Genomic DNA, 22,494 nt, shown 5'->3' on the forward strand with positions numbered 1-22,494 from the left:
CCTGCACGTCCGACTCTACACAAAATAATAATAATAATAATAATAATAATAATAATATATATATTTATATTATTATCTTTTTTTTTTATTTTTTTTTTCCTTGAACTCTCGGCGAATTTCACGTTGAAAAAAAAAAACGAACGAGTTTCAAAATTTTGTATTTAAATAAAAAAAAACTTCTTTGAAGTAATTATATATATATTTTATTTATATATATATATAATTAAAGTCGTATTTATTCATAATAGTTGTTCTCTTAACTATTATTTTGGTCAAAATTCATTCTTGATGCTAAATAACAGATAACATTCTTCAAGAAACTTTATGAACTTTTTTAAAAAAAAGTATATTAATAAAAATAATAATAATAATAATATAAAAAAATGTCTAGAAATCGTCCATCACCACAAACTTTAAATAATAATGTAAATAGAGATAATCCATCCATCTCCCAAAATTCACAATTACAACAAAGGAGATATCAACAACAACAACAACAACATAAAAATGCTACTTCTCCTCCATCTTCTCGTCCAACTTCTCCTTCAAGTCCTTCACATCGTTCAATGAATTCTAACCCATTTGATGATAATTCCAATCCTTCTTATAATCCAAAAGATTATTATAATAATAATGCTAATTCAAGGGCATTTGAACGAAGAGATTCAAATCAACAAAATCAACAAAAAAAGATAATATGGAATCATCAATTGGAACAACAACAACGTCAACAAATTCAAAAATATCAACAATATCAACATTTGCAACATAATAAACCTAATAATGAGATTATTAATGATAAAAATCAACAATTTACTAATGATACAGTGAATATTAATAATGAAGGTGATAAAGTTGTTAATCATAATAATGATGATGATGATGGTGATGAAAGTGGTGAGGTATCCGATTTTTTTCAAAATGTTTATACTCCTTCAAGTAGTAATAATCGTAATGATTATAAATCAAGAATGTCTGTTATTTCAATGGCTGAATCTGTTCCTGGTAAGTGTTTTATTTTAAAAATCATTAAAATCATTAATTATATCATTAATTAAATCATTTTATTATTATTATTATTATTATTTTTTTTAGAACAATTGCCATCTTCAACTAATCAAAAGGATTCTTCGGAAAAATCTGTTTCTAAACTTCGTTCTAGTAATGATCATAAAAATATTAATTTTGATCAAAATAATCATGATAATGTGGAAATGAATGTATTAAATGATAAAAAGAATCCAAAATTATCTCGTACAAAGAGTCATAGACCACGTCCTCATGCTGAAGAATCTTCAGTTCCATTATCTAATAATAATGATGATGATTCATTTCCTACTGAAAGACCAAAAAGTCCTTCAAAAAGTTTACTTAGAATGCCTTCTATTATGAGAAGTTATAATGATAATGAAAATCCTTCATCAAATCTTCCACGTCGTCAAAAATCTCTTGTTAGACCTGAACGTGCACGTAATAATAATTATAATCGTCGTATTAGCAGAGGTGCTATGTCAACAAGGCAAATGTATGATGGAAGTGATGAAGAATCAAGATTTAGTGTATTCTCTGGTAATGGTAATGGAGGTGATGATAGACGTAAAAGTACTATGTCAATTGCTAGAAGAAATTCAATGAAAGATCCTCCAAGAAAAAGAAAATGGTATAAATGTCAATGTCCTTCTTGTTGGATTTTATTTTCTCGTATTGTCACTTTTTGGGCTCCTCCTTCTTTATTATCATGTTTCGGTATGCATGATAGATTAGTTCAACAAGCTTGGAGAGAAAAGATGGCTTTGGTCTTTATCATTTTTATTCTTTGTATTGTTGTTGGTTTCTTGACTTTTGGTTTTGAGACTACTGTTTGTAGAAAAGCACCTTTGGAAGGAATTCAGTTTGGTCATATGTCATTGAATCAAGCTACGATATTAGGAAAAGTTTATGATTTAAGTAGTTTTCCACATCCTGTAGTACCACCATATGTTAAAGATTCAGATCTTGCTAATCCTGTTAATGGATTTGGTCGATCCGATTTATCATTCTTATTTCAATCTGTCAATTTTGAATGTAAAAATGTGCTTATTCCCAAAGTTACAAATGCTGATGGTTCAGTATTAAAATATTTTCCTTGCGTAGTTATACATGAAAATGATGACCCAAATCCAACTGCAAATCCTCAAAATGGAGGATGTCATGTAAATCCTAGTGAACGAGTTGACGCTCTCAGTAAATTTAAGGTAGTAGGTCAAACTTATTTTGAATGGAGTGACGTAGATAATCCTGATAACAAATATGTTGTATACAACGGGTATTTATTTTTATTATATTATTATTATTTAACTTTTTTTTTTTATAATATTAATCGGGGGGTTTTTTTTTCTTTTTTGATAGTCAAGTTCTTGATTTAGATCGTTTCCTATGGAAGGATCCAAATATTGATTTACCTGATACACTGATCAAATTAATAAATGATGATAATGATGTATTCCATGGTCGTGATATTACTCATTATTTACACTCAGATAATGAAAAACTCAATTTAGCAAAATGTATGGAAGAGATTATTAAAGTCGGTGTTATTGATGAGATATCCATCAGTTGTCTTATCACTGATGTGGTTACGTATGTCAGCTTTATTGTAATCGTCGGCGTAGTTTTAGTTAGATTCTTTTTGGCCGTTTTATTTGGTTGGATTTTAAGTTGGCGTCTTGGTAGTTTCCGTGAAGAAACTGCTGATGATATTTCTAAACGGGAAAAAGATATTGAACGTTGGTCAAATGAAAATAATCATTTTAATTCAAGGTACGATTTTAATAATATTTGTTTGTTTGTTTGTTTGTTTGTTTATATTTATTTAATTATTTAATTATTTATTTTTTTATAGAGATTCAAGTAGTTCATCGTTCAAGTTATTTAATTTAAATAAATCAAGATTTTCAACACTTCCTCCACCTGGATCAGCTCCATTTGTTGACCGAAGAAGACAAGATGGTCGAACTGGTAGTAGGATGTATTCAGCTCAATCTGGTGAGAAGAATTTTAACAACAGCTCGACTAGTTCACTTGTAAGACCAATATCAACTAATAGTTATACCACAGCTATGGTGAAAGACTCGAACGGATCCGCAAGAACAAGTCGACCTTCATCTATTATTAATGAAAATAATAATAGTCGAGCGAATTCCATGTCTTCAACATCATCTTCGTCTTATGGCCAAATACAAAGTTTAAATCCTGTCAATGAAACCCGGTTTAATTTTCCATTATTACACACAATCATGTTAGTTACTTGTTATTCCGAAGGTTTGCAAGGAATAAAGACAACTCTCAATTCTTTAGCAAGAACTGATTATCCAACTTCACATAAACTTATTATGATTATTGCCGATGGTGTAATTTTTGGTTCTGGTAATGATTTATCAACCCCCGATATTTGTCTGTCTTTGATGCATGAATTTGTTGTACCTAGAGATGATGTAATAGCACATTCTTATGTTGCTATTGCTGATGGAAAAAAACGGCATAACATGGCTAAAGTATATGCTGGTTATTATAAATGTAGAGATCAACATGATCATAATAAAGTTCTTAAGATTCCAATAGTAACTATTGTAAAATGTGGAGGTCCTGATGAACAAGATGAAAAAAAACCGGGTAATCGCGGAAAACGTGACTCTCAAATGATTTTGATGAGTTTCTTACAAAAAGTTATGTTTGATGAAAGAATGACACCTCTTGAATATGAATTCTTTAATTCAATTCGAACCGTTACTGGTGTTACTCCCGATCATTTTGAAATCGTTCTTATGGTAAATATTTTTTTAAATAATAATAATAATATTTATAAATTTAAATTAAATTTTTACTTAAGTCTTTTTTTTTTTTTTTTTTGTCAGGTTGATGCCGATACAAAAATTTATTCTGATTCGGTAACAAGAATGGTTGCGTGTATGTCACGTGATTCTTCTATTATGGGTCTTTGTGGTGAAACAAAAATTGCCAACAAGAAAGATAGTTGGGTTACTGCGATTCAAGGTAAGGCATTTTTTTTTTTCCGGAAATAGTATGCGTAAATAAATTTTAAATGTTTGATTGATTTATTTGTTTATTTATTTTTATTTTTAGTTTTTGAATATTATATTTCTCATCATATGCAAAAAGCATTTGAATCGATTTTTGGTGGTGTAACATGTTTACCGGGATGCTTTTGTATGTATCGTATTAAAGCACCAAAAGGGCCTAATGGATATTGGGTACCAATTCTTGCCAATCCTGATATTGTTGAACAGTATTCTGAAAATATAGTTGATACACTCCATAAGAAAAATCTATTATTATTAGGAGAAGATCGATATTTATCAACATTAATGCTTCGAACATTCCCAAAAAGAAAAATGGTATTTGTTCCACAAGCAGTATGTAAAACGATTGTACCTGATACATTTAGGGTACTTAGATCGCAAAGACGTAGATGGATCAATTCTACCGTACACAACTTATTAGAATTAGTATTAATCCCAGATTTATGTGGAACTTTTTGTTTTTCAATGCAATTCGTTATATTTATGGAATTGGTTGGTACAGTAGTATTACCAGCTGCTATAACATTTACTTTATATCTTATCATAATATCATTTGTAAAAAAACCCGTACCATATCTTCCACTCGCACTTTTAGGTGTTGTATTGGGTTTACCGGCAATTTTAATTTTATTGACAACACGTAAAATTGTATATGTTGGATGGATGTTAATTTATTTATTCTCGTTACCAATATGGAATTTTGTATTACCAGTATATGCTTATTGGCATTTTGATGATTTCTCATGGGGACAAACACGTAAAGTTGAAGGTGAAGAAGCTGGAAAGGATCATTCGCGTAAAGAAGGAGAATTTGATAGTACTCAGATTGTAATGAAACGATGGGCAGAATGGGAACGCGAAAAACAATATAAGACTAGAGGTTCAATAAGTTCAATACAACAACATATTTCATCGGCTCCGTTAAGTTCAGAAGAAGGATATTCAAATTCAAGACCAGGAAGTGAAAAATCTTCATATTATACACCATCTCCATTAAATCCAGTATTAAGAACTGGTGGTAAAAGAAATACAGGACCCGGCGTAAAGACGAGAGCTCCTACTTCAGATTCTTTAAAGGTACCTCCTCCGTTAAGTAACTATTCTTCTCCTCCCGATTCAACCAATAGTAGTTCAACACTCACAACGGATGCATATGCTTCAACTCCGACTGAAATAGATTATCAACAAAATATAATACCGAGATCTAATAATAATAATAATTTTAGTTATAGTAGTGATAATAATAATAGTAATTTTCCAGGTAATTTCGAAGAAGCTCATTTACGGGATCAAAATGGTTATGATTCTTCGTAAATGAAAAGACAATTAGGAACAATTCTTTTATTTTTATATGTTCGGGTTTAAAAACTTTTGTTTAAAAACTGTGAACCCTACTCCTCATTAATGACGGTTCTGTATAGAATTTAAAATAAAGAAAAATAATAGTTATTTGTATTCATCGAGGAAATTTTTTTGGTTTTTTATGTATTTTTTTCTTGGTTGTATATTAGTTTTAATATAGATAATACAGTATTTTTTTGGCGGGACGAGTAAATTTTTTTTTTATTATTATTATATATTTTTTTTTATATATATATAACATAACAAATTACTTTTTTTTTTCTATTTGAAATTTTTTAATAGATCGAGTTAAAATAAGAGTAGTGTTGAATAATAATATTATTTCAACAAAAAGTAGGAGTATTTTTGTAATTTTTTTTTTGTTTGAAAAAAAAAAATTGTTAATTAAAAAAAAAATTTATTAGATTCATTATAAATCATTTATCAAATATTATTTAATATTATTAAGTTCCAATCAATGAAAGAATGGGACTTTCGAGAGTAAACTATTTTACAAATCAAATATTCATTCATACTAAATTTAGATAATTTTTTTTTCGAAATTGGAAAATATTAATCATTTAATCAATTATCAATTATTTATCAATTATCAATTATCATTTATCATTTATCAATTATCATTTACTAAATCGTTTTTAATCATGATCTATATGATCTATATTTATTTTTTTTATTTTTTTTCTTTTTATCAATTTATCAATTCAAGTTAAATGCATATTTTAAGAAGGGAAAAAAAAAATACGTGATACGGGACTACATGCATAAATGTACAGTCCATTATGTACATGTATCGGGTAAATCAGAAAAAGAAACTTACATGGATAATCAAAAAAAAATTGTTGAAAATTTTATTTCCCCCTAATTCTCACTTTAGAAAAAAAAAAAATGAATATTTCGAGTATTTATATTTATCCTGTGAAGTCTTGTAAAGGAATTAAAGTGGATTCATGGAAGATAAATAATTATGGATTTAAATTTGATAGATTTTGGATGATAGTTGATGATCAAAATCATGCTATAACTCAACGCGAACATTCAAAGGTTTTTTTTTTTTATATATATATATATATTTAAAAAAAAAAAAAAAATTATGTATAAAAAAAAAACAAGATTAAAAAAAGATTAAAAATAAAAAAATTATTTTTTTTTTTTTTAAGCTTGCACTTGTTTCACCCACAATTCATGAAAATGATGATGATGATAACGGTGGTTCAGTAATATTAACAAATCCTGAAAATGATCAAGAATTAAAATTACCATTATTACCAAAGTAATTTGTATAATGATAATAATAATATGTAATTGATGATGAAAATTATAATAATGAAATTTTTTTTTTTTTTTAGTAAAGGAAATGGGATTAAACTTTCGGTTACAATATGTGATGAAATTATAATGGCATATGATTGTGGTAAAGAATCATCGAAATGGATATCTGATTATTTAGGTTTTGAATCAAAAATTGTACACAAATCAATTGAAGATTTAAGAATAATTGAAAAAAATCTTCCTCCAAAAAATGAGCTTTTGAAACAACCAGAGGTAAAAAAAAAAAAAAACTTTTTATTTATATATATATTTCGATTATTTCTTTAACTAATTTCTTTTATTATTAATTTTTTTTTTCTTTCTTTTAAGACAGCATTTTCAGATGGTTATCCATTTTTAATTATAAGTGAAGAATCTCTATCAGATCTTAATAATAGATTATCATTACCAGTTACTTTTCGTAATTTTAGACCAAATATTGTGATAAAAGGATGTAATAAACCTTTTGAAGAAGATACATGGAAAAAAATCATTATGGGAGAAGATGCAGATGACAATTTATTTTTTGTAGTTGCTAGAAGTACTCGTTGTGTCAGTATGTATATACAATATATTTATATTAAAAATTATAAGGAAAAGATTATAATTTTTTTGCTAAACACTTAAATTTTTAGTGACCACAGTTAATCCTGAAACTGGTATAAAAGAAGGATTGGACCCTTTAAAGACTTTACAATCTTATCGTAGAGTTGATCCAGGTGCAAAGTATAAGGCTTGTTTCGGTAAATTTCGTAACTATTAACGTCAATTGCTTTTATTATATCATTATCTCATATATGAAGGATAATTATTTATTTTGATCTTTATAATATATATAATATATATATATATATATATATATAGGAATGAATGTTATACATAATAAATCCGGTAATAAATTTATATCTTATTTCTTGATATATCCAAATTTATGTTGCTAAATTTTTTTTTCCTTCTCTATATACTTTAGGAATGACCCTTAATGTTGGTGATCAGATTAAGGTAATTGCAACAGGAGAACATATTCGTGAAAAATAATTTACAAACTATATTAAATAAAAAATATAAATAAATAAATATAATTAAATAAAATCTAAATATCATGTATATCATCAAACTACAATTATTTTAACAAAGTTGGAATGAAATCATCTAATGTAAATGTTTATCATTATGAGATTTAACTACTTTACTTAATAATTCAGCTTGATTTGCAACATCACGAAGAGCTCCAAGTACGATCCCATTTCCTTTAATAAAACCATATAAATGATATTCTAATCCTACTTCTTTACAAAATTCGTTAACTAAACGTTGACAATCTCTAAGATTATGCCTGGGAACTCTTGGAAATAAATGATGAATAGCTTGAAATTGCAAACCACCATGAAACCAATCCATCCACCAAGGACAATCAACGTCCATTGTAGTACGCAACATCTTTTTTGGAAAAGATTCTAAAGGTCCATAATCTTCCGTTGACATTCCAAAATGTGATAATGTAATTTGTACATGCAAAATCATTGTAACCATATGAGAAATTAGGATATATAATACAATTGTCGATATTGATGGTAATAATGATAATAAATAAGTATACCAACACCAAAAAAATATCATACCACTTATTTCTAACCTACGAAAAGCTACATTTTCTTCATTAAATAAAAAATTAATTGATAATGCATAAAGATTAAATCTACCAAAACACAATACTGGATAATATAAATAATGTTGAAATTTTACAAAAAATCTTGCTGGTGTATCAAAATACAAAGTTCTTTTATAAAAACTTGAATATAAATTATTAAAAAATTTTGTTGTAACGGCAAAAAATGGTAAATGTTGAATATCAGGATCATGTTCAGGATCATTTGTTACAATGTGATGAACATAATGATTTCTTTTCCACCATCCAATACTTAATCCTCCCATAAAATCTGCAATAAATATTCCAATAAGATTATCTACAAGTAAATTATGAGTAATTCCATTATGACCAGCATCATGAGCTGTGAACGCGAGTTGATGCCAAAATAATCCAAGGAAAAATGCACTTAACAAATATTGCCAGACTTGAGTTCCATAAATAACCAATATCCAAGCTGAAATTATCAGGAAAATATAACGAATACTTTCATAAAAATAATTCCAATAATTGCATTCGTATAATCCTAGTTCATGAAGCTTTAAATAATATCTACGATAAGTTTGAGATATTAACTTTTGTTCTGATAATTTTTCTTCTTTCAGGTTAGTATTTTCTTCATATTCTCCGATATAAAAAGTGTTAATCTTCTTCTTAAAAACATATTCAGGATGAAAAACGTTTATCTCGTCTGTAGCGTCTTTACCAATCATATGACGGATTGCAAGTTCTCCTCCTGGGTGATATTTTATCCATTTATTCAATTTATAAACTTTGTTATTATAGATTATAAGTATTTGCCCATTTTGTACGCGTTTTTCAAAATCTTCTTGGCTAATATAATTACTTTGAGGTGTAATTGTTTCGGCATGTGGAGGTGCCATCGTGTCAATTTAATGTGGCTGTGTGTGACGATTCGACGATTATTACAATATTATATTAATATAACTTCATCCAAAAATCGCGTAAAACAAATGATTTTGAAAAAAAAAACGCGCAAAATAATTTTTTTTATTTTGAAGTAATACAATAATCATGAAATAAAGGAGAGAGAAAAAAAAACGAAACCGAAAAAAACGGGAGTATTTATTTCTAACATGGTTATCTCAGATTAGATTTTGACTATCTATATAATATCAGTTGTAAAACGTGCGCAGATTTTCAGATTTTCCTCGGCCTAAAATATTCCGTAATCTTCCAATCTCCACATATAAAGTTATCGTAAGATCAAATCAATCACAATGAAAGAGGATGTAAGAATTTTCTTACAATACGTACAACATGCACAATTTAACTTTGTCTGCAAACACCCCAGTTGGTGCTGAAAATAAGATTTCATTTGATTCGCTTAATACCAAGATTTTTGTTTCCTATGTAACTTAAATGAGATTTTGCCAAAAAATTAAAAATATTTTACGGAATTAGACATGTGAAAACGGGTTGTGTGGCTTGACTGTGGCTCAGTTGCTATCATCAGCCACTGCAAATAAATTTGACTGATTAAAAAAAAAAGTTCTTCCTCTTCTTTCCATCTACTTTATTTAAGTGGTACATCGAATTCATCATAATGAGGTATGTAGAAATGTATATCTTTTTTATCTACATTTATTTAACAAACAATGATAATTTGAATTCTTTTTAATAGTAAAATTCAAGTGCCAGCCGTGAGAGAGTCAATTAGGACTGTTTTAAAAGAATCACAAGAAAAGAATCGTAAGTTTACTGAGACCATTGAATTACAAGTTGGTTTAAAAAATTATGATCCTCAAAGAGATAAACGTTTTAGCGGAACCGTCAAGTAAGTTTTATGGGAGGCTTACGTCAAATAATTATATCCGTTTTATCCATTTATTAATTAAAAAAAGAAAGAAAGAAATCTTTTGATTTTAATTAATTTTTTTTTTTGAATAATTTTCAAGACTTCCCAATGTCCCTCGTCCAAAGATGTCAGTAGCTATTCTCGGAGATGCTCATGATTGTGATAGAGCTAAAGAAATTGGAATTGAGTTTATGAGTGTTGAAGATCTTAAAAAACTTAATAAAAATAAAAAACTTATTAAGAAACTCGCTAAAAAATACGATGCATTTTTAGCTAGTGAGTCTTTAATTAAACAAATTCCTAGATTATTAGGGCCTGGTTTGCATAAAGGTATGTTTCATTAAGACGAGCTTAATAAACCAAGGTTGTGTTTAATTTTATTTTTTTCCCCTCTCGTAATCTAGCGGGTAAATTCCCTACTCCCGTAACTCATAATGACGATTTGAATGCTAAAGCTGATGAATTGAGATCAACAATCAAATTTCAACTTAAAAAAGTTTTGTGTCTTGGTGTTGCAGTGGGTCATGTTAAAATGAGTGAAGATGAATTAGTTGCAAATATTATGTTGAGTATTAATTTCTTAGTTTCCCTATTAAAGAAGAATTGGCAAAATGTAAGAAGTTTATATATCAAATCGACTATGGGTAAGCCTCAACGTTTGTATTAAGTTTGGCAATCAAAGGTAAATATGAGTAGGAAATTGAATTCATGTATAAAAAAAAAAAGATTTACTAAAAAATTATTTATTTAGGAATTGCGTTTTTTTCCTTATTTCTTTCTTGTTTCTCTCTCAAACGGCAATTTACCAAAGTACTTTTGATTTTTGTGAAAGTATTTTTTGGGAGCTGAAATTATTTTACTTTGATGAATAAATACTGAAATACAACTAAGATATTTAATTAGTTTTTGGAGCGATATTAATGTAAAATATTGTTTTAATTCGTGAATTACGCGAAATATTAAATACAAGACTAACCATTGGAACCAACCTCCCAGAGTTTATTTAACTTGTCCAAAAATATTGTGAAAAATTCATATGAAAAGTGTATTTAGCGGAAAATGCTCGTAGATTCCTACATTAAGCGTGTCTTTACAAGCCGGTTGAGCAGCAAAAAATATAATTGGCTTATTGCGGTTTTGCGGTTCAATTGACAAACGATTTTAGTAACATGCCACAATATCTGTATTATGCATCGATAATCTATATATATACAATAAATCCTTATATCTATCTATATATATATAATAAACCTATTCATCTTATTTTGTTGAAAATTGTTGAAAATTTTTCTTTGCTTCATTTGCTTCCAGTTACACAATTTTTTTTTATTTTTTTTAAACGATGGATATAACAGATTTAAGCATTTTAGGAGGCGGCATACTCATGATATTAGCTCCCTTAGCTATATTTTTATCACGTAAAATAGCTTCTCTACGTGATCCTGTTAAAGTATGGCATGCTTTAAATAAGCCTATTATAAGAAAGTTTAGACCTTTTATATATTCTTATTTACTTTCTTTTGCTAATCCTTTTTCTTCTTGTATTCGTAAGTGAAATAATTTTTTTTAATTGTCAATGATTTTGTTATTATCAATAATCATAAAAAAAATTTTTTAGACATGCGGATTACAACTCTTGATAAAGGATTTTGTTCAGGAGTTTTAAAGGTATTTTTTTATGTACAGTATATCTTTTCTATTGGTTTATTAGTATATTAAAGCATAAAAGTTTTGATTTTTAGGAACAAAAGAGGATCCATAATCCTTTTAATAGTATTCACGCAGCAGCGCTTTGTACATTTGCTGAAACTATAGGAGGATTGGCAGTATTTAGTAAGTTAACTGATAAGGATAGAGCAATTGTAACAAGGATTAATATGGAGGTTAGTAAGAATATAATATTTTTTAAAATTTTGTTAATAAATTTAATTTAATATATCCATATATTTTTCTTAATTAGTATTTTAAAAAAGCAAGAGGTAAGTATTAATTATATTCGAATTTTCAAACATTAAAAAAAATAGTTACTTAATTGTTTAATTAATTAATTTAATGGTAAATAGGATTAATTACAGCCACTAGTCAATTTAACTTGGGAGAAATTAGTGGACAAACAGAAAAAGAATGCGAAGTAATTCTTAAAAATGAAGCACTAGACACCGTAGCAAAGGCTACAGTATTTTGGTCTATTAATAGTAAAAATTAAAAATAAACATACTTGGAACTAGGGAAGAAAAATTATCATCTATATTCTTATTTTACTGTGAATTTTTAATATAACTAATTTTATTTTTATTTACAATCAAATTACTAAAAAGTAATAGTTTCGGTAAATACCGATTATATGACCATTTTAGGGTTCAATCGTAAAGATTAATTGAAAATAATTTTTTTAAATTAAAAAATTATGACAGCTTTTAAGGGGTGTGGAGTAAATTGAAATTTTTAAGGGGAGTTTCCTCGAAAAAGGAGTAAATATCAAAAAATATGAGCGAATGAATAATCATATGCGTTTAGTAATTTTGATTTCGGACAAGTTAATTAGGAACAGAATGCACTTCGTTATTAATAGATAAAAAGGAAAAATGAAGTGAAGAATTTATTTAATTTCAAAAATAATAATAAAAAAAAAATAGATATTTATAGAAAGGGACTAAAAAGGGGGAGTAACTATTCACATAAAGCAAATAGAAAAAAAAACGAAAGAATGGATCTATATAAACAAATCATTAAATGAAGAAATAAGGGTATATCTATTTTTACGAGAAGAATATAATAAAGAAATAAGTTTACATGAAGGAGTAAAAAATGGGTTGAAAATTTCAATAGATATTTAAAAGAGTAAAATCTAAAAAATATTATAAAATTCTACAAAGGGAAAATCTTTGGCGTAATAAATGATAAGACCAATTACTAATATAACAACAGCAACTACAAAACAAAAGTTTGAAAAAAATTATTAAATTATTAAATTTCTTGTTTTTATTATAAAAACTTATTCAATAAGTTTGATACTCACACGAATACCGCCGTACAAAGTCCCAAGACGAATTAGTTGATACGATATTGCTAACAATAGATTGAGAATTATTGTCGAAAGATTGTATATCTGAATCTGACGGAGGAGGACATTCATCATCACATTCATCTTCATATTCATTAGATCTGCCGAAGATATTTTGTTGTTCGTATTTAAAGGTAGTTTCAATAAACCCTTTTGTTGAAGAAGAAATAGATGGAAGAAATTCTGGTTCAGGTATTGGTTGTGTAGAATTTCTTTCTTCTTGTATTGTAGAAACTGTGGATGATCCATAATTAAAACCACTATGATTATTTTGCGGTAAACTTGAAAGTTGATCATCTTTAACATCTTGAGAACCTAGTACGCTCCATGTTTCAGTTGCATAAGAAGGATTATAACGATTGTCGTCATCATCATATAAATCATTATTTACAACGTTCCAAGAACTTGTAAACCGGGAATTTCGCCCATAATAATCTAGAAGATTTATTTGATAAAGTTTAATTTTTTTTAAAAAAAAGGTTAGCGAAACATCACCTTTTTTATCAATCATTAAATTAAAAAAAAAAATAATTAATATGTGATAAAATAAATTGTTACCTTGCGACATTTTTTTTTCGATCTTCAATCAAATTAATTTGTCCCTAATATTCTGCTTTTTTGACTCCTTTTTTATTTTTAAATGGAATAAAAGTTAGGAGGAAAAAAATGAAGAAAAAGAAAAACGGGTTAGCAAATAAATTTGAAAATTTAAACCTGTATTTATATACCCGTGAAAACAAATCTCATTTTTAGTTTTTAGTTGTATGACACATACCAAGATAGTAGGTCATAAGGTCCAATACTGTCGGATCCGCAGCACAACAATCAAATTATGACTTGATTTGGTAAGCGCCGTATTAAAGATACATTTTATAAATAATAAAATTTATCACCGTTTATTTGTCCGATATCCTTGTATTATTTAACATTCCGGAGATTTCATACCTAATGTTTACATGTTTACAATTCCGCAGCTACTTTATGTTTTCGGACCTTTTTTTCCGGTGGCCGCAATTCGGTTGGATTAAATCACCCGTAGCTAAAAATAGCCCTTAACTGCGCGTTAATCAAAAAATGACATATAATTTTCAAAAAGGTCACCGTAAAAATAATTAATAAAAGTCACGTGTTGGTTCGCAAGAATAAGAAAATTTGAGTGAGATCTTTCCTTTTTCTGTTTTTGGAGTGAATAAATAGCCAATTGACCAATCATAAGATGGTTCGCATTTAATGATTTTCTTATATAATTTTCCCGGTCCTCATATAAACCTATGTAAAATATATATGAAAATTTAACCTTTGTATATGAAAATTATACCTACTGCATTTCAGATTTTAAATAGGAAATATTAAAAACAAATCTCTTAATTTAATAGACTAAATTACTTTGTTAGAATTAACTAATAAAAAATAGCATAAATTTCAATATAACAGTTATATTTAAAGCTAGAAGTTTTCAAATAATTAGAAAAACTATATTGTATTCTTTTTTATATACATTTTTTAAGAAAAAACTGTTGTATCTGATCATATAACTATGTAAAATCAAAATCAATTTTTCTGATTTTTACTATATTTTTACAAATACTTCTAATAAAACTTTTTATTAGATCTGATTTTTTGCAATTTACTTAGAATTCCACAAACAAAGTACATACACACTTGGACAAAAGTAGCAGAAATTTTATTTTTGTCAATTACTTAAAACTATACATAACTAAGAAAATGGAAACCATTTATATTCTTAATATTGTATGATTCACAAATGTTTATATAACTTATTACATATTATTTATTTATTTGGTATATTTTAGGAGTCAAATAGGTAATGTTATATAAATTGTAATATATACTCAAAAAAAAAAATATCAATTATAATAAGAATAAAAATGAAGATTAAACCAAATTTACTAGTTTAGTACAGTAAATACTAGTATTTTACTAATACTTTAGATAATAATAATACTTGAAATTTTAATGTATTATAATATAGATATCATAAAATATATGTTTAAAGTTTTACACTTTTAATATTTATATAACTATAATAATTAAAAAAAGAAATTTACTGTATATCGTGGGCCATAGTACCCCCCTATGCATAGTACCCCCCTTGAAAAATTTCATAGAATTGTATAGTACCCAGAGGGATATTTTACAATTAACTCGTGATCTAGTGATCAGAGTTGAGCCATCTTTTTTTTGTTTGATAGCTCTCATTGAGCTCTTCAAAATAAAAAAAGATCGTTCAAATTGGACTAGTAGATCGTGAGATATTCGCAAAAAATGGAATTTTTAGGCTTTGTTTAGTACGGGGCGGGGTACAGGGTCAAACCCCGATTTTTGCAAGATACCCGGGGTACTGTGGCCTGCTATATACGGTAATAATTATTATACTACAGTGCCAGAAGTTTATACTTGCCAATAAAAAATGTAACATTTAAAAATCTTTCAACTTCTTAAAAAAATACAATTTAGAAAAAATAAACTGATAATTTTATTTTTTGAAATAAGTTCTATTAAATTACCAGTCAGATTTTTAAAGAAGATTTATATAAAAAGTTATAAGTATTTGAAATTGTATAATTTTCATATAATTAGCCTAGGGATTGGAATCGATTAATCGAAAATCGACAAAACATAGTAAAATCAATTCTTGAGAATTGATTCTCAGAATTTTTTACATGTAAGTTAAGCTTATTTCCAAAGTAATTTTTCATACCGGCCAAGTGCTGATTATTTTTGCTAAAATTAAAAACTGATTCAAAGTCAGGTTGGTCGTCTATAAGAAAAATCTTGAAAAGATTCAATTTTCGATTCCAATCCCTAAACTAGCCCAAATTTAAAACAAAATATATTGGTCAGAACTTATGATAATTTGGGCTGATTCCATACATTGTAATAATATTAATTCAAATTATTATATTCTGAATTGAATGTAATTTTTTTTAAAAAAAAATTTTTATTGATATATAACTTTTATAAAATAGTAGCTGTATTTTTATTGCTAAAATCCATTATTTTTTATGTTTTATTTTATTTGTAATAAAAAATTTTCAAAAACTGCATTTATTAATACTTTTTTTTTTTTACTGCAGCATATTTAAATCTTTATTAGAATAAATGTGTTTATAATATATCATACAAATGAAAATAAACTAAATAAAGTAATTTAATAAAATCTAAACCACTCGTCATCCTAAAAAGAACCCATATGTATACTGTCAGGCAGAATTTAGGTTATAAGAGTACTTTCTGTGTTAAGCATATACTTGTTCTTAGAGAGGGTTTTCTTCTCTCAGTCTACACCTATAAGGAAATTCCAGCAAAACCCATTAGAGTACTTTATATAAAAAATCATGAGTTTTTATTAATTAAATTTCAGATTATATAATATATATAGAATCAGCTTAAAAAATTTAAAATTATATAATTATTATTTTTTTTTTTTTGGTTGCAACGTATTTGGAATTTTATTAGAATAGAAATGTAAAATTTAATATTAAGATATATATAATTAAATCATTAAATTGTTTATATGGTATATGAACTTAATATCAATAAAGTATATATAGATCATTAAAAAAAAAAAAAAAAAATAATTAAATTATTAAACCAATTTATTAAAAACTAAACTACCTGTCTACTATAGAATAACTATATATATACTATTAGTTTGGAATTCTGGGACTAGGGAAGTAAGTGCACTTTTAGAAAATATTATTTCTTAAAGGGAATCCTTTTCTTCTAATTTATGTCTTATAAGTGTCTAAAAGACTTACTACAACTGCAACCGCAATACAAAATCTGAAGCTAAAAATAAAAAAATAAAGGAATAATAAAACATGGATCTTTTTCAATAATTTTAAGATTTTCAATGGTGTGCCATTTTTCAAAAGATCTACTCTCCTGATTCTTGTTACCCAAATTCTTTGACATATATAAGTTAAAAAGTGAAAAATCAGGTATTAATTGGTTACTAAATTGTTACCAATCAGGCAGTTTGCTAACTTTTGATCCAATGATCAGAAAGAATGAAATATAGTAGCTCATTGAAATTATCTCAATAAGATGAATCTAATGGTAGTAAAATTGCATTTCTAGGATTAATAGTCAATAAGAAATTAAATAAAATATAAATAATATATTTTTGTTTTTATATTTTACTTATCGCCATTTTCAAAATAGTATGCGCAGTGACGATCATCAACCTAAAAAAAAAACCTGATTTCCACCCAAAATTTTTAAACATGATATAAACAAAGCGTTTACTTTAGAGATTTCCTAAGATTCTTGAACAGTTTTTGCATTATAGAGTTCATATACAACTTCTCCTTAAATTTTAGGCCAAGTTATTATATACTATTTGGAGTTTTTTTCGCTCAAAGTTCACGATTTTTACGTGATTTTTCAAATTTAAGAGATTCTCATTTTGTTTTACTTATAGCTCGTACTTTTAGTGAAGATTTGAAGTGGCGGATTGTTTATCTCTACTATGATGGTCATAGTCGAAGAAAAATATCTGAATTATTGCATATCAGCAGAAGTATTGTCAATAAAGTTTTACAAATATATGTAAAATGGGGTACAGTAGTGAATCCTTGGCAGAAACCACCAGGACGTCATAAGACACTTTCTCATGACGAAATGAAGGTATTGCTTATAAACAAAAGGAAATACGAACAAATTGAAATATAGATTGATACTAACTGTATTAACAATTCAGATTTTATGAGAATTAGTTAAAGACAAAGTGGATTGATACTTAGATAAACTTGTAGGGGAACTTGAGTTGCAAACGGGAAAGTTAGTTTCTATTGCAACACTTTGGAGATCTTTATTTTACTGTGGGATCAGTAGGAAAAAAGTGAGCTTTAGTCTATTATAAATTTATTTTTTTTTTATTATATCTTATTGTTTTATTGTAATTTGTTTTGTAGTTACATCGGGCAGCTCAGGAACGAAACAAACTTCTTAGAAGTATATTTATTGCAAAGGTTGGACGTGATTATAGGCCTGAGCAGCTTATATTTATGGATGAAGCTTCTAAAGATAACCGTACTCTATCTCGTGGATATGGGTATTCATTCAAAAACACTTTTGCAACCAAAAAAACTGTATTTGTACGTAGAACTCGATATACAATATTACCTGCTTTATCTTTACAAGGCATTATTGCTGTCGACATAATGGAAGGTAGTTGTACGAAAGATAAATTTAAAGAATTTGTAATTTCAAATGTGATATGTTAAGAATGATAATTTTTATTTTAATTATTTTTAATTTTATTATTTATAATTTTATTGTTTACATTTAGGTGCCTCAAATGAATTCGTATCCTGCTGAACAAAGTGTTCTTGTTCTTGATAATGCACGAATTCATCATGATGAAGACCTTATAAATTATATTGAAGCATTTGGTGGTCGTGTTGAATTCCTACCTCCTTATTCTCCTGATTTTAATCCCATTGAATCTTGTTTTTCTGTTATAAAATCTTTTTTAAAAAAGTATAGAGATTTTGTTAATACATGTAATAATCCTAAATATCCTCTTTTAATAGCATGTTCCCAAATTACTCCACAAATGGCTGCAAAATTTTATAAAGATTCAATTTATATGTAAATAAAATTATATAGATTGCAAATAGAACTTTATTCAATTTCAATAAATTTTTATACCATCATAATTGTAAATTTATTATATTTTTACATACTTTTACGCTAATTATAAATTTATAAATTTATTATATATATTGCTATATTTATTGATGGTAACGTTGTGCTGCAGCTCTAAATGCTTTACGCCATCCAATTTTATTTATACCCAGTTGATCAAATTCAGCATCGGTAAGATCACAAATTTGATCTACAGTAATTTGTTCATCTTCAAAAGTACTTTTAAATCTTAAAAATTCTTCATTTTTACTTGACAATTCATCAAAAAACTCATCAAGAGATGGAACTGGTTGTTGTCTTGAAAATGATAATACATTATTTGGTAAACTACTTGTAGTTGGATTTTGCACAAATGATTGAATCATTTGTGATGGAAAAGCAAAAAAAATGGGCGCTGTATTATGATCTGAATTGGAAACCATAGGTGTTGATACTTTGGGCTTTTCTTTAACACTGTTAGATCGTGAAAAAATTGGTAAATTTGGCACCTGAGTATTATCTGTAGTACCTCGAATCTAAAAATAATCTGATGATCAATTTTTATATCAGTATTATAATACAATAAAAAAAAAATAAAAATTACAATTTCCTTAGCCCAGCACTGAAAATGCATCGCAGTAAGCTTTATATATCTTTTATCATCAACAAAACATGACGCACCATGTTGATTACACTTGTATTGCTCTCTTAATTCATGAATTATAAGCCCTTCTTGTTGTAAAATTGCAGAAAAATCATCTACTTTTGGAACTGCATTTTTCCTTTTATGTACACTGACCTCTTCATCATTTGATTCTTCAGAATCTGAAATCTCCTATTAAATAAATAAAATTAAAAATAATTATTTGTATACACAATTGAATATAAATATTACCTTTCTCTTCTGCTTTTTCTTTTTTAAAGATACTAAAATCACTATATTTTTCTTTTTATCCAACAATTTTTTGTAATCCAAAAGAAATTTTTTATAATCTTGTGCGTCCATCAATTGTGTTCCAACTCCTTCAGCTTTTTCTGGTTTATATGATACTAAGTAATCTGAATGCATTATCTCTTTATCACCAGTTAATTTTACAACGTATTGATGCACACATGCAAGAATATCATCTAGTGATGATGCTTCTATTTCTACCCATTTAGATGGCAATGTTGGACCAGTAGATGATTTTATCATCAAATTGAATGAAATAATTTGTTCTGCTTCTGATTTTTCATCCAAATCAATACTAATATTATTTTCCAAATTGTTTTCAAGTTCTATATCCACATTATGTGAAGTAGAAGCTTTTAATGCAGTTTTAGATTTTTTTCTTTGAAATGCACTATTGCAGGCAGAGTAGAAAGAAAATTTAAACTCTGTGTTAAAATTTATGGAATATTTGAAATAATTAATCTTCTCTTGAATATATTCAAGCTGTTTGGGTGGCAAGTCAGGTTTTAAAATTCGAGAGAATACATTTCTTACTTTATCAGTTCGGTTATTTTTGTGTGGTTTTATAGTTTTATCACATAAACACATTTTTTTCTGAATACTAAGTTCAGCTCCACAATAGAGACATTTTTTACAGCTAAAGCAAGTGCCAATGAGGTATTCATTATGAGTCATTGTTAAATTGAGACGCGTTTTTTAAAATAAATGAATAAAACGCGAGTTTAAATTTTTCGATTATTAAAATTTTTAATTTTTAATTGGTTGATCTCATTGTTTTAATCATGTGATGTTGATCATTCTGATATTCACAATCAGGAATCGATTTTCACATCACATATTGACTGCGCATACCATTTTGAAAACGGCGATAATGAAAAAATGTTGTAAAAACATTTTTTTTAAATATATTATTATAGAAAAAACGTTTTTGCAATGTTTCTATAATAATTTAATGAAAAAATGTTGCGAAAACATTTTTTTTAATATATTATTATAGAAAAACATTTTTGCAACGTTTCTATAATAATTTAATGAAAAAATGTTGCGAAAACATTTTTTTTAAATATATTATTATAAAAAAAAACATTTTTTCAACGTTTCTATAATAATTTAATGAAAAAACGTTGCAAAAACATTTTTTTTTTAATATATTATTATAGAAAAAATGTTTTCGCAAATCGCAATATTTCTATAATAATTTAATAAAAAAATGTTGCGAAATGTTTTTTCAAAGTAATTTTAATTAGAAAAACGTTTTTGCAACATTTTTTTAATTAATTTAATGAAAAAACAGTGCAAAAACATTTTTTTTTAATATATTATTATAAAAAAAATGCGCAACATTTTTTTATTATAGGACCAGACTGGACCGGACCAAAATAACTGGTCCGGTCTAGTCTGGTTTTGGATTCTCTTTTTAATGTAAACCAGACCAAACTGAAATGAACTAATTTTTTAATCCAGTCCCAGATTACTCCCTAACCCAGACCAATCCGGACTATTTAGAGCTTTAGCTTGCAATTTTTTTTATAATACTATTATTACTAATTATATAGTTTTTATTAATGCTTTTTATGAGTTATTTTAAGCCAATTAAGTCTTACTTAAAAAAGTTCAACTTTATCAAGTCTTATTAATTAATTAATTATTATTTTAGCTAATAAAATTTGATAAAGGTTTGCTCTTTTGAATAAAGTTTGCTTAGCTTAAAATGGCTTATGAAGAACACTAATTCTTATAGTCCATTTTCTCTTAATTATATTTTTTTATTTTACCTCTCAATAAAAAAAAATCTTTTGAATTATAAAATACTCTTTAATAAAAATCAGAATTAAAGATTTCCAATTTGTCATGTAAAAGAATTAAAAGATAAGATTACCTCTTATGAAACTTTATATTTTAAATATAAATGAAATTATAAAGTATGAATTATTTTAAAATATTAATTATTTATCAATAAAATGACTTTTTTCTATAATAATTAGTGGAAGTAATTTACTTGTGAATTTTATAATTAGATGATCATTTCTTAATTTGAATTTTATTTTATTTCTTTTAAATAATTATTAAATGAACCCATATTTATATTAAAAAATAAGGTTGTTAAAGTTGTTAGAGTTATTAAGTTCTTATTTGATTTATAGTTTTCATTAAATTTACTTTTTTGAATTAATATAAGAAATATAATATAGTGATAGAATAAGATCCCATTTACTTAATATAATAAAAGTTACTGTAGAAATTAGCCCTTTATTAATAGTTTTTACCTTACTTTTTTCTTAAATTCTATTGGTTAATTTAGCTAAAAATTAAAAAATTCATAATAATATAACATAAAATTTCAATTTCTTTTTATACTAAAATCTGCAAAGAATTTATATATAATTATTACTTTAAATTTAGGGTGATCTATCTTATAAGTAAGTGGAGTTCTGATGAAGTATTATATATCTTTAAATTTATTCTTAATTGCTGATCCGCCACTCAGCAATACAAAATGATCAGCAATCTATAATTAATTTCATCGCAATTTTACATATCGATTACTATTGCTTCTGAATGGTGTTTTTCCCAGTTCAAAAAGATGTTCCAATAATACGAATACCC

The 22,494-nt window shown here is 26.5% G+C and overlaps 8 protein-coding genes across 8 annotated transcripts; 5 read left to right on the plus strand and 3 right to left on the minus strand.

Moving 5' to 3' along the window:
* Positions 1-383: 383 nt before the first annotated feature.
* On the plus strand, positions 384-5,866 carry OCT59_010808 (uncharacterized protein; the record flags this gene model as incomplete). The annotated part of the gene is made up of 7 exons (XM_066136113.1): positions 384-1,005; positions 1,096-2,305; positions 2,389-2,799; positions 2,882-3,024; positions 3,097-3,806; positions 3,894-4,032; positions 4,123-5,866. 7 exons carry the CDS (start codon positions 384-386, stop codon positions 5,391-5,393), a joined length of 4,506 nt encoding a protein of 1,501 aa, XP_066000774.1. The 3' UTR covers positions 5,394-5,866.
* Positions 5,867-6,279: 413 nt separating this feature from the next.
* OCT59_010809 (uncharacterized protein) lies at positions 6,280-7,828 on the plus strand. Its single transcript, XM_066136114.1, has 7 exons — positions 6,280-6,482; positions 6,599-6,711; positions 6,788-6,983; positions 7,080-7,305; positions 7,385-7,492; positions 7,614-7,640; positions 7,720-7,828. Exons 1-7 carry the CDS (start codon positions 6,327-6,329, stop codon positions 7,785-7,787), a joined length of 894 nt encoding a protein of 297 aa, XP_066000775.1. The 5' UTR covers positions 6,280-6,326; the 3' UTR covers positions 7,788-7,828.
* On the minus strand, positions 7,542-9,446 carry OCT59_010810 (uncharacterized protein). The gene has a single exon (XM_025309242.2). It carries the CDS (start codon positions 9,279-9,281, stop codon positions 7,902-7,904), a length of 1,380 nt encoding a protein of 459 aa, XP_025180390.1. The 5' UTR covers positions 9,282-9,446; the 3' UTR covers positions 7,542-7,901.
* Positions 9,447-9,901: 455 nt separating this feature from the next.
* OCT59_010811 (uncharacterized protein) lies at positions 9,902-11,231 on the plus strand. The gene is made up of 5 exons (XM_066136115.1): positions 9,902-9,969; positions 10,043-10,195; positions 10,317-10,546; positions 10,621-10,898; positions 10,968-11,231. Exons 1-4 carry the CDS (start codon positions 9,965-9,967, stop codon positions 10,881-10,883), a joined length of 651 nt encoding a protein of 216 aa, XP_066000776.1. The 5' UTR covers positions 9,902-9,964; the 3' UTR covers positions 10,884-10,898; positions 10,968-11,231.
* Positions 11,232-11,558: 327 nt separating this feature from the next.
* On the plus strand, positions 11,559-12,422 carry OCT59_010812 (uncharacterized protein; the record flags this gene model as incomplete). Its single annotated transcript, XM_066136116.1, has 5 exons — positions 11,559-11,763; positions 11,835-11,884; positions 11,959-12,099; positions 12,177-12,195; positions 12,280-12,422. The coding sequence occupies 5 exons, from the start codon at positions 11,559-11,561 to the stop codon at positions 12,420-12,422; spliced, it is 558 nt and encodes a 185-aa protein (XP_066000777.1).
* Positions 12,423-12,485: 63 nt separating this feature from the next.
* OCT59_010813 (uncharacterized protein) lies at positions 12,486-14,070 on the minus strand. The gene is made up of 4 exons (XM_025310638.2): positions 13,995-14,070; positions 13,839-13,905; positions 13,236-13,715; positions 12,486-13,147 (listed from the first exon to the last, which is right to left on the minus strand). The coding sequence occupies exons 2-4, from the start codon at positions 13,846-13,848 to the stop codon at positions 13,065-13,067; spliced, it is 573 nt and encodes a 190-aa protein (XP_025180388.2). The 5' UTR covers positions 13,849-13,905; positions 13,995-14,070; the 3' UTR covers positions 12,486-13,064.
* A 3,857-nt stretch (positions 14,071-17,927) lies between these two features.
* Positions 17,928-18,532, plus strand: OCT59_010814 (uncharacterized protein; the record flags this gene model as incomplete). Its single annotated transcript, XM_066136118.1, has 2 exons — positions 17,928-17,933; positions 18,221-18,532. 2 exons carry the CDS (start codon positions 17,928-17,930, stop codon positions 18,530-18,532), a joined length of 318 nt encoding a protein of 105 aa, XP_066000778.1.
* A 510-nt stretch (positions 18,533-19,042) lies between these two features.
* OCT59_010815 (uncharacterized protein) lies at positions 19,043-20,562 on the minus strand (the record flags this gene model as incomplete). The annotated part of the gene is made up of 3 exons (XM_025325606.1): positions 19,043-19,471; positions 19,540-19,770; positions 19,831-20,562. The coding sequence occupies 3 exons, from the start codon at positions 20,560-20,562 to the stop codon at positions 19,043-19,045; spliced, it is 1,392 nt and encodes a 463-aa protein (XP_025180387.1).
* Positions 20,563-22,494: the final 1,932 nt, after the last annotated feature.

The sequence above is a fragment of the Rhizophagus irregularis genome, chromosome 19 (assembly GCF_026210795.1).
Source record: "Rhizophagus irregularis chromosome 19, complete sequence".
Lineage (NCBI taxonomy): Eukaryota > Fungi > Glomeromycota > Glomeromycetes > Glomerales > Glomeraceae > Rhizophagus > Rhizophagus irregularis.